Genomic DNA, 12,557 nt, shown 5'->3' with positions numbered 1-12,557 from the left:
TACATAGTGTTTTAAGGTTTGCGAAAAGTTTTACATGTTGTCTTATTGAATCCTCGCAACAATCCTTTGATATAGATATTATTATTGCTCATTTTATAGATGAGGAAACTGAGACTGAGAGAGATTCAGTGGTCACATAGCTAGTAAATATCAAAGGTAGGAATTAAATTCAAGTCATTCTGACTCCAAATCCAGCATTCTAATCACTGTGCGAGAGATAACCTATAAATTGATATATTCTACCAACAAAATATATTCAAGTCACATATAAGTCATAATTTAATAATAAGTTTATAATTTTACATACAACTATGTGGATATTTTGATTATCTTTATTTCTTTCAAATTAATATATTAATCAATAAGTATTCATTGATATTTGAGGCAGCTACGTGGCACAGTTGAGGGCCTAAAATTAGGAAGACCTGAGTTTAAATCTGGCATCAGATATTTGCCAGCTGTGTGACCCCAGATAAGTCATTTAACCTATTTGCCTCAGTTTCATCACCTGTAAATAGGGATGATAGCAGCACCTACTTCTTAGCGTCATTGTGAGGATCAAATGAGATAATATTTGTAAAGCATTTAGCACAGTGCCTGGCACCTAGCAGGCACTCCTTCCTAATGCTGACAATGATTAGTTCTGTGTCTGTGGACAGATTGCTTATTCTCTTAGAGCTTCAGTTTCTTCACCTGTAAAATAGGGATTATAATGCTCTCACCACCTCAAAGGGCCACTGTAATAATAATAGCACCTATGCTGCAAGTTGTTGTGAGGATCAAATGAGATAGATGGATATAGGCTCCACAAGGAGATGAGGCTTGAGCCGGGACTTGGCAGATGAGCCGAGTATGGACAAGTAAAGAGGCAAAGAAAAGGCATTCCAGACTACAGAAACTTGGGGAAAGGGAAAGGTTTAGAGTGAGGAATAAACATAACATGTTCAAAGAATAGTGAAGCAACTGTCCTAAGTAGCACAAACTATTCAAGTTGAAAAATAACTGGGAAGATGGCAGAGTAGGTCAGAAAATTTCAAGCTCTCAAGATTTTCCTCCACAAAAAGAGATAAAATAGCACCTCTGGGCAAATATAGAGCCCAGTCGTGAAAACAAATAAGAGTAGGGGCAGAACAGGGATCTTTCTGGGACAACTGGAAAAAATGTTGAAGAAAAATCCTGGACATTTCCTCCCCGTGAAGAGTAAACACCTCCAGGTGAGGGTCCACTTTAACAACAAGCTACAAGCTGTTTAAACAAGCCTCAAGCCCTGGAGTTAGCCAGTTTGGGAGGCTGCCTTGATGCCAGCCACAGCAACTTTTACCCCAGGAACAGTAAAGGGAGTTGGCCATCTAACTTGGGGAATATTGAAGGAACCTCCGCTGACAAAGAATGCCAGACACAGCTGTGCTGCAGAGATGCTTGGTAAGTGCAGAAGCAATGGGTTGGGGACATCTCTGCTGTGGACACTTACAGAAGGCTGGAGGTCTTGGTTTAAGTTCAAGGTCAGAAGGGAGAACCGAAGAGGATTAGAGGTACCATTCCCTATATGCTAGGACTAGAGGTGGTTATAAAAACTAAATTATTACAAAAAAATGCACAGGATAAAGGAGAAAGAATCCAACCATAGAGAGCTACTATGGAAATAGAGAAGATCGGGGTTCATCTTCAGAGGAGGATATTGAAGCAAAGAAACCCTCTTCTACCCCAAAGAAAAATGTCAAATGGTCACCCGCCCAAAAAGAATTCATTGAAGAACTTAAAGAAGACTTTAAAAATCAAATGAGACTGAGGAAAAACTAAAAAGAAAAATAACAATAATGCCAGAAAAACAAGAAGATTATGATAAGAAAGTCAACCAATTAGAAAAGGAGATCCAAAATTTTAAGGAAGAAAATGATTCCTTGAAAATCAGAATTGGGCAAGGAGAAGCCAGCAAAGTTATAAGATATGAAGAAATTTAAAAATATATATATAAAGAATGAAAAAATAGAAGAGAATGTGAAACATCTCATAAGAAAAACAACAGATCTAGAGATCAGATCAAAAAGAGAAAATAAGAATAATTGGACTACCTGAAAAGTTCTGATCAAAAAAAAATCTTGATACAATAATCAAGAAATAATTAAAGAAAATTGTCCCAAAGCATTAGAACAAGAGGGGAAAGTAGAAATAGAAGAAATTCACCATCACCACCTGAAACACATTCTGAGGAAAACTCAGGAATACTATTGTCAAATTTCAAAACCCCCAGATCAAGAACAAAATATTAAGAGCAACAAAGAAAAAAAACAAATTTACATATGGTGGTACCACAATTAGAATCACACAAGACCTAGCAGTGATGACACTAAAATATCACAGGTCTTGGGACACTATATATCAAAAAGCAAAAGAATTTGGCTTTCAGAGAAAAATATCATACCCAGGAAAGCTAAGCACAATCCTGAATGAAAAAAAAAAAGACATTGATGATCAATTGTCAAACTTTCAGGTCTTTATTTAAAAAAACCCTGAACTCAATAGAAGATTTAAGATACAAAAGCCACAAGAAATATAAGGTACATACCAATGACTAATTACAAGGGACTAAATAAGGATTGAATGTTTACCTTTTATGTATGAAAAATTTAAAACCTATGTCTAAGATTGTTACTAGTAATTAGGTTAACTTATAAGGAAGATTGAGGTAGACCCAAGTATGACATGACTTCGAAAAGTAAAATCACTCAAGTACAGCTAAAAGAGTAATTATCTTTTATAAATGAGGTGCAAGAGGAAGAACCAATACAGCAGAATTAGATGGGGGAGGGGAGGCTGTTAGTTCTGGAAACCTACTCTCATCAGGACTGGGTTTAAGAGGGGAAAATACATATATATTTAGAAAAGTATGAAAGTCTCCTAAATTTAGAAAGAAATAAAACTCTAAGGGGATAGGGAGAGGGGAGAGGATAAAGGAGGGATATTTGGAGGGGAGGATGTGGGAATAAGTTAAAAGGGGGTTTTAGAAGGGGGTTTAGATTTAGGGGAATGGGAGGATAAGGGAAGGACTACTGGAGTTGGGGGTAAGTTAAGTAATAGGAGGGTAAGACAGCAGGTAGAAGTAAAGTAGAGAAGTTAGGAGAGATAGGAAAAAAAGAGATATGCATAAACATAAAAACAAAGATTAGGAGTAGAATCTCTTAGGAAAAATACATGTTTATATATTATGAAGGTATGTATATATGTGTATCTATGTATAAGTGTATGTATATATCAATACTTATATATGTAAATTTATCCAATGCTCAATTGTAGCCCCGTGATGGGGGGGGGAAGAAAAAACAATAAAGTAAAAAGCGTGCAGCCCAGAACAAAAGAAAACCTACAAGGAAGCAAAGAAAAGATGGACAGCTTTCAACATAATGCACAGTATTTAACATAAAGGCTTTCTTGAAATGAAAAGTTATTGCTATGTATTTTGAATCCTCACCTATGTTCTGCTGTGCACATGACATTTTTTCTTTTTCATTTTATATCTAAGTTTATAATGTTTCTTTTTTTCTTATTATGTATTTAAGTTTTAGCATTTCTCTAAAATATAAAAAAATTTAAGCAAAAAAAAAAAGAAAGAAAGCAAAAAAAAAGAAAAAGAAAAAGAACAGCAATTAAAGTGAAAACCATACAGAGAAGTTCAGACAATGCAAAAAAGAAATGAGTGAAGATTTTTGAAACAGAAAAGTGATACAATGCCTAAGAATGCCTAAGAATGATGCTGGCTATGAATCCTTGATTGATTTGTTGGCTTTGAGGGTGAGAAAAGGATGGAGGATGTAGAGTAGAAGATCAGGGAGAAAAGTCAAGATACTGTTAGGATGACACATCACTTGGACTAGAGAGGAAAGGGAAAAATGAAGAGATGTTCTGTTGTTTTTCCCGTTAGGGATAAAGTAAATTAACTTTTTAAAAAAGTTCCTTTTTTATTATGAATTTCCTTTTTATTATGAATTATGTTTTGTTATAAACATGAAGTTTGATATACAAAGAAAAACAAAAGATTATTATATATAAAATGGTGAGCTTATATTATGTATAATTTTTTAAAAGAGATGTTTTGAAAGAAAAATCAAGAAGACTAAGTCACTACCTACAAAGAGAGAAAAGAAACAATGATAACTTAAGCTAAGAGAACGGAAAAATGGTGGTGATGCCAATAACAGAGGCCCAAAAACTAAATGGGGCAACTTTCTGTTAGAAAAAAAGATGATGAGCTCAAATTTAGGCATGTTGCATGGAAATAATTTTTTAATTTTTTTCTTTTTTTGTTTTTTTTTCTTTTTTTATTAATAAATTTATTTATTTTTAGTTTTCAACATTCACTTCCATGAGATTTTGAGTTCCAAATTTTCACCCCATCTCGCCCCTCCCCCCACCCCAAGATGGCATGCATTCTGAATACCCCTTCCCCTAGTCTGCCTTCCTTCTGTCTCTCCCACCCTTCTCTTATCCCCTTCCCCTTCTATCTTCCTATAGGGCAGGATAGATTTCTGTACCCCATTTCCTATATAACTTATTTCCCAGTTGCATGTGAAAACATTTTTTTTAAACATGTGTTTTTAAAACTTTGGGTTCCAAATTTTCTCCCTTCCTCCGTCCTGACCCTCCCTCATTGAAAAGGCAAACAACTCAATATAGGTTATACACGTGTAGTTATGCAAAACACTTCTATAGTAGACATGCTGTGAAAAACTATCTCTATTTCCCTTAATCCTATCCTGCCTTCCCCCATTTATTCTATTCTTTCTTTTGACCCTGTCCCTCCTCAGAAGTATTTGCTTCTGATTACCCCTTTTCTCAATCTGCCCTCCTCTCTATCATCCTCCTACTCTCTTGTTCTCCCCCCCCCCCAGTTTCCTGTAGGGTAAGACAGATTTCCATACCCAATTGAGTATGTTATTCCCTCCTTAAGTCAAATCCTATGAGAATAGGATTCACTCATTCCCTCTCACCTTGCCCTGTTTACCTCCACTGTAAGAGCCTTTTCTTTTGTTTTTTTGTGAGATAGTTTACCCTGTTCTATCTCTCCCTTTCTCCTTCTCCTAGTATAATCCTCTCTCACCCCTTAATTTTATTCTCCAGATATGACCCCTTCATCTTCAACTCACCCTATGCCCTCTATCTATCTATCTATCTATCCATCTATCTATGTGTATACATACATATAATTTTTTCCCTCCAACTACCCTAATACTGACAAAGGTCTCATGAGTTACAAATATCATCTTTCCTGCATGGAAATAACTGATAGAGAGTTGGGAAAAAGGGACTGGAGCTCAGGTGAGACAATAAGATTGGAGACATAAAGTAAGAATTATCACCAGAGAGCTGATGGCTGAAGCCTCACCAAAATAATTAATCCATAAGGAAAAAAAAATTCAGAAAAAGAATAGAGTCAGGGGAGTCTTGGGGAACTCCCACAATTAGGTGGCAGGAGGAAGAAAGTGAGCCAGCAAAGAAGAGAAATGCAAGAAGAGGGTGATCAACAACAGTATTAATTGCAGTAGATAAGTTTAGAAAAAGTGTTCTTAACCAGGAATCTGTAAACTTTTTTAAAAAGTCATAAATATATTTCAATATAATTTTTTCCTTTGTAATCCAATGTATTTTATTTTATGTATTTAAAAATATTATTTTGCAAAGGGGTCTCTAGGCTTCCCTAGACTGCCAAAGGGGTCCAAGACACTAAAAGGTGAAGAAGTCTCCATCTAAGAAAATAATGACAGAGCAAAGGAGAGTGGATTAAACAAGAAGGACATCACCAGTGATCTTCAAAAAAGCAGTTCGATAAAGTAATGGGGGCAGAAATCACACTTTAGAGACTCAAGGCCTCACAGGGTAGTAAAGAAAGGGAAGTACCGAGTCTACCAAAAAGTGTGACAGGAAAAAGGAAGGGAGAAAAATTAGTATGTTGGCCAGAGTGGGCAGCCAAGCTAATGGCTACTGGTTTTCTCATTTGGATTCTAACTGAAGAAATGTAGAAAAGGTCCAGTAAAGAGTACAACATTATAGATGTCAGAGAAAGGAAAGAAGTGAAAAAACTCGGCAAGAAGCTTCTATTAAAACAAATCATATAAATTTTCATATCCTCAAAATGAAATCTTACCTGATTGAGTGAGGTGGTGTCTGTAAGCACAGCATCAGGTGGTCTCTTTGGTGGTGGCACAGTTACCTGAAAGAAAAAACAAACACCAAAACATTACAAATTCTTAAATACTAATGCAGTACATCAAAAAATACAGAGGCAACATAGCATAATGTATAGAGAACTGACTTTGGAGTCAGGAAGACGTAGGTTTAAGTCCCAATTCTGACGCATCCTAGCTTAGAAAAATCACTTAACCTCTCACAGTGCCTCTAACGATTGTCTACAACTGTAAATTGCAGAACAAAAATCTATTTCTATGATAAGAGTTTCAACATCATAAACTCCCTTCACTAATGAAACCATAACTCTAAGCAAAAAAAAAAATTTTAAACAATAGTAACTCACATCTGCATATCACTTTAACAATGTAAAGACATGTTCCTCACAACAATATAAGACAGGGGAAGAGTATAGTATACTGGGCTAGAAATTAGGAGATACGAGTTTTAATCCGATCTCAGAAGTTTAGTAGCTGATTGACTCTGAGGAAGTTACTTAACCCCAGTGCCTTCAGGCACCTCTCTGAAACTATAAATTGCAGAGCAGGTTCTGACTCTGTAGAAGTAGAAGGAGAAGTTTCTCTGGAGAAGAGAAGTAGAAGAGAAAGTTTCCCCACTAAGAGTTCTCTATAACAAAAAAACCACAAGTCACAAGAGATGTGCATATATGCGTAATAATGGCTTAATCTTACCTGAGGTGGACACTAGCTAGAAGTATTGTGCTTCTTTAGCTAAAGATAAATTTGGCACAACGGCTTTTCACTTCAAAAGGAGTGGAGGTGAGTAGGAACTGTCCACGGCTCTAGCTCTCCAGGAGAGTTGAGAGGGGGAGAGAAAGTAGTGAACCAGCCCTAAAAACCTAAGGGAACTTAGCTCACTAAGCATGATGAATTGTAAAAAATTTTCCCCTCAGACTCAGACCCTTTTCCTTCTTCTATTCAGTATCTAGCTTTTCCTGATCTTCACCTGGCCTCAAACTGTTGATTTTGCTCATTTTGGTCTCCCAGTATATAGACAAACTTCTTTGTCTCTGCCCTTCTCCAGGGCTCAGAATTTGCTAATCTGGTAAATGATGTATTTCTGCTCATTTGCCCCACTGTGCCCTTTACAAGTTCAGAATACACCATGGCAATATGGAAGAGGAAAAGCAGAGGTCTTGGAACCAAAGGATCATAGGTTTAAAACTACAAGGACACGTAGAGGTCACCAAATATATTCTCATTTTATAAATGGAGAAACTGAGGCCCAGGGAGGTTAAGTAACTTTGTCAAAGTCCTATACAGATAGGAAGTGGCAGTAGGATTTGAACCCTAGGCACTCATACCCCAAATCCAACACTTCCCCCTGCCCTGCTGCTTGCAGAAGGCATGGGTCCACACAGATGCCTCTGGACATGCAACATCTTTTGTTGCTGGGGAGGAGTTAAGTAAGAAAAGTCAAAATCAAGGTATACCCTACTTTACTTCATCCTACTGATGAAAGAAAAGAGGTCAAACTAAGAATTGCACTGGGCAAAGGAAGGAGTCCAGTAATTCAACAAATATGAGGAATTTCCATCAGTGGCAAAGTAGGTGGGAAGAAATCTTTCCAAAATAGCAAATATAATCTGCAGTGCAAATAACTGGGAATTAAGACTCCATGATATATTGTGCTACCTCAAAGACTGACCAATTTAACAAACAGACCTAACACATCTGTATTTCAATAAAGTATATGACATCCATTCTAGCCTGTCTATACTTTTATGTGTCCTGAAGCTGTTACTCAACATTAGCATTCTAGTTGGGTGTAAAGAACTTCCTAACAATTAGAGCTGTCAAAAAATGGAATTGATTCTCTCATGAGGAACCAGATTTCCCATCAGGTTCCCCAGCTCCACAATCCCTTGCAATAACATAGTAACAGTTGATGCCTTCTGGCTGCTTAAATGGGTATAAAGGCAGTAGAAGAGACACTCTTCCCTGTTCCCACATAGCTTCTTCCAGAACCAGAGTATTCATTAACATTCCCTGAGGGGTCAGAGTTTGAGGGGGCAGTTTCCTACCACAGACAAAGGGCAGAATCCTCTTAACAATAAGGACCCAAAGGGGAGACCAATGTCTGTTTACTTAAAAGGAATTGTTTCAAAGTGGATGTCCTAGAGACATCTTCAACCCAACCTGTCTAAATCAGAACTCATGATCTTGTCCTAAAAACTCTCCCCTCTTCCACACTATCCTATTTCTGTCAAAGGCACCACCATTCTTCCAGTCTCCAAGGTTTGTAACCTTAACATTATTCTTGAATTTTCTCTCTCCCTCACTCCACATAAACAATCAATTGCCAAATCTTTCCATTTCTACCTTCACAACATCTCTCAGCTAATCTTCTCACTCAACCACCACCTTAGTTTAGGCCCTTATCACTTCTTGCCTAGAGGATTGCAATGACTTCCTAACTGATCTCTCTGTCTAAAATCTCTCCCTACTCCAGTCTACCTTACATGCTGCCACAAAAGTGATTTTCCTTAAGTACAGTTTAACTATGTCACTCCATTAACTCAATAAACTCCAATTGCCTCTGTTCAGCTCTTAAAGCTTAAAAAATCCCTGTCCAGAAGCTTTTCACAATCTGGCCTGACCCTTATCTTTTCAGCCTCACTGGACATTATTCCACTTCTGACATTCTTTAATCTAGTCAAACTGTCATTTTCTGTTCCCCACACCCAGCACTCCCATTTCACATCTCGACACCTTTGCATCAACCATCCTCCATTCTGGAATGCCCTCCCTACTTACCTCCATCTCATAGACTTGGTATCTCCCTTCAAGGTCAAGCAGCTCAAGCATCACCTTTCACATGAAGCCTTCCCAAATTCCCAATTACTAATGCCTTTCTTCTCAAATTACTTTGTATATAACTACTTCATATTTATTTGTATTTGTTCTCTTTATATATATTTTGTAGGTACTTACATATGTGTCCTTTCTGGCTTCTTCATTACAATAAAAGCCCCTTCCAACTAGGGATTGTTTCATTTGCTGTATTTATATCTCAGACTTGATGGCTGACAGATGGATTTCCTTCCAAACTGCTATCTGCCTGCACAGCTTTCAACCTGGATGGACTGTTTCTAATACAGATAAGCACTGTATTCACTCTAAGAAAGGCAGAACTGAGAAGGGACATGACAGAGGGTGGGACCTAGTTTAACCAGAAATTTAGGCAGAGCTTCTAGGCTTTGGGCCCTGGATCCAAATCTCTCACTGGCACTCTCCCTTGGCTTATCCTTCCCTGGGAAGGGAGCAACAGATTGGCTCCACTCCCATTTCCAATCTCTCTTGCCTGGGTGCTGTCAAGAGAAGAAGAGTCTGGTGGTTCTGTTCCTACCATTGCTCTCTTACCTTGCAGCTAGGAAGGGATCCCAAGAGCTGTTTCTATTTTTCTTTCCTTTCTTTCTGGTGGCCCAGGAACTTTAGGGTCCTCTCTCCTAACCTTGCTTGCTCACCTAGTTCTACTCTTACTGGAGGTAAGTCAAATAGCAGAGATCTGACTTTCTCCTTTAGCTCTCTTCATCCGTCTTCCTCTCCTTCCTGTGCTAGTAGTTAAGAAGTCCATCTTAAATGAAGGGAGAAGTAATCCAATACCATCTTTATAGGAATTTTTCTATGACTTATGTTTAGGATGATTATTGCCAAGGTTCATATTTTATTACCTAGAACTCATTGATGATAGATTTGTATCTGATTTAAAGATTCTCCTTGTAGTGAGTAAAAATTCTAAGAGACAAAGTTCCAGGTAATAAAAATCAATTTATTAACTAGGTCAGCCAATAATCAATAAATTAACGGTCAATGATTTCTCTTGGTAATCAAAGAGGTCAAAGGAGACTCTGAAACACCTTAAATAAGATGTGTTCCTTCTCACAGGAAACTCCCCTGACAAATGAAATGAAACCTGATTGGTGGACATTTATTGAGAAGGTGGGCTAGAAGCTCTCAACCCATCTCAATCACTTCACTGTAAAGGGAGAGAGGTCAGCTAAGAATGTGGCCTGGTCATAACGTATGAGTACCCTTCAGCAATCTGGGCACCCCAATCAGGTTCTCTCTAGTTTGCTTTCTTGTTCATGAGCTAAGTCACACTAAACTCTAATGAAGGAGAGCAAAGCTCTTTCCCTCAGGGAAAACTCAAACTGGATCCTGTCCTGCAGACAGAAATCAGGTTCCCAATTGGATAGGGTCCAGCTCAGATGCCTTGAGAAGGGCTGGAATGCTTATGATATTCTTTAACCAGAGAGAGGTTTCTCTCTAAGCTAGTCTTTTGAACAGAGAAGAATATTACAAATTATTATTAATAATTCAATGATACATCATTAAAACTAATTTCTCTCACCCTAATGACTCACAGCCCATGTTCATGTCTGTTCAACTTATACCACAGTGACATTTACATTATTGAGCTAAGAGTTCTCCTGGAGTCCATATTCTTATTATCTCCACTTCCTTCTCTACAGTAAATGTGTATAGTTGGTGGGTTCAGCTTTGATGCCAAAACCAAGGCAAACCAATGTTTGCATTGCATGAGTCTTAGAACTCCAACAGATTTAAGGGGTGCTGAACAAGTAGAAGGGGGTGTCCCCAGTTCAACAGGATCATTAAAATAACTGAGAATCTTCAGATGGAAAGTGAAAGACCACCTGCTAGCTTACTACCTTTGGAAAGTCACTTAATTTCTTTGTTCCTCAGTTTTTTCATCTGAAAAGTGGGGATACTACTTACACTATCCACCTCACCTGGTTGTGAGAAAAGTACTTTGTAAATTTAAAAGTGCTATAGAAATATGAGGGTTTTGTCATAATTTTGTTCCTTCTGAGCTTATTTATTAAAAAAAACAAAAACCACAGATAATGCTTGAACAACAAAGTGTTATCTACTTCTATACTATTGCCATTTCCATCAGAAATAGAGAAACCAGTATGAGAAACTAATTCTAAGTTACCTCAGTGCAAAGCACATAGCCATCAGGTTAAATTGAATGTATCTAAGGAAAAGCTAAAAAGAATAAGCAAGGAAGGACCTTCTCTAATATAACACTTCAAAAGAAACAAATGTTTGTTGCAATCTCATTTTTAATGACAAAAAACTAATCTATTTCTCAAACAAAAGTATATTCTGTGACCATGATCTGATAGTTCCACAGATTTATGCTTACATTAACTGCAGAAAAGCCATGTCTTTTTTCAAGTAAGTTGTTAAATCCTTTTTGCTATACTTTCCTAGGACTCTTGTTTTCTAAAAAAGAAATTCTGACCAGAAAGCCCGAAAGGGAGTGAGCTAGGGACCATCCAAGGCAGGGCAATAGCTCTTTTATACAGTGATTTCACCACTACATGATGCAATCCTTAACAAGGTTGTTTAACCACAATTTTGAAATGCCATCACCTATTTTATCTGAGTACAAAGAAAGTCACCAGTGAGAAGCATCTGTTGAATTACAACAAAGTCCAGGGTCAAAAGAAGATCCCTTACTCAGAAGTGGCCCACTGACTCCTAAAAGGAAAGAATCCGTGTAGCTAATTAGAAACAAATAAACAATATGAATATTTGCTGTTTGAGATGCAATAGTTTTTAGCTGAGTGACTGTCAACTAGCTAATATCTGACAAAGTAATTTTCATGAGGTAAAATTACAAACAGAACTATGAATAATCACCTGACTGAAACAAAAACTGGGCCCCTGAATGTTTCTTGAACTTCTTTGACAAACTACTGCTTCAAGCAATGTTTTCTTCATTACAATAAAAAACTTTATTCCTTTATAGGAATTAATGTCATTAATTCAGTCCAAAAATGATGCATACTACTCTGAATTATAGAATATTAACTCAATAATGAGCCTCTGTACCACACTACAGCAAAGTCCTGATTAGTAAGAATAATTAATTCCATTAAGTGACCGCATTGTCCAGATTTATACCACATATTTCCATTGGGCTGGAACTATCACCATATTTTGTATAATTCTAACTTTGAATAGCATGAATCTGAATACATGCAACCATTTCACTGCATTCATTATAAACACTCTACAGAATATTCTGAAAGAAGCAAAAGTTACATTGCTTCTGGAAACTAGAATTCAGCTAAAGGTCTTAGAGGATACATCTTGGTGAAATTATTTTTTAAATATTAAGCATCTAATATGTGAATTGTTCTAAGTCAGACACCATAGAGAATACAGATAAGAATAAAACACAAATCCTGGAATCATGACAATTACAATCTAATAGGGATAATGAATTGTGCAGATTGTAAATAGTCTGTCAATTATATGACAAGTTTCTATATTGATAAAGCTCTAACTGGATTATAAACTGAATATGAGTCAACGGTATGA

General features: G+C 37.0%; 1 protein-coding gene across 1 annotated transcript in view; it reads right to left on the bottom strand.

Annotated features, from left to right (window-relative positions):
• Positions 1-12,557, bottom strand: part of HSD17B4 (hydroxysteroid 17-beta dehydrogenase 4) — a 122,903-nt gene that overhangs the window by 32,448 nt on the left and 77,898 nt on the right. Inside the window, exon 17 of the mRNA XM_027874972.1 lies at positions 6,140-6,205. Coding sequence (XP_027730773.1) covers positions 6,140-6,205 — 66 coding nt within the window. The remainder of the gene's footprint in view (positions 1-6,139; positions 6,206-12,557) is intronic.

Source organism: Vombatus ursinus, unplaced genomic scaffold, assembly GCF_900497805.2.
Source record: "Vombatus ursinus unplaced genomic scaffold, bare-nosed wombat genome assembly UNPS02014807.1, whole genome shotgun sequence".
NCBI lineage: Eukaryota > Metazoa > Chordata > Mammalia > Diprotodontia > Vombatidae > Vombatus > Vombatus ursinus.
The sequence above is the reverse complement of the archived record's forward strand: the minus strand, read 5'-3'. Positions and strand labels throughout refer to the sequence as shown.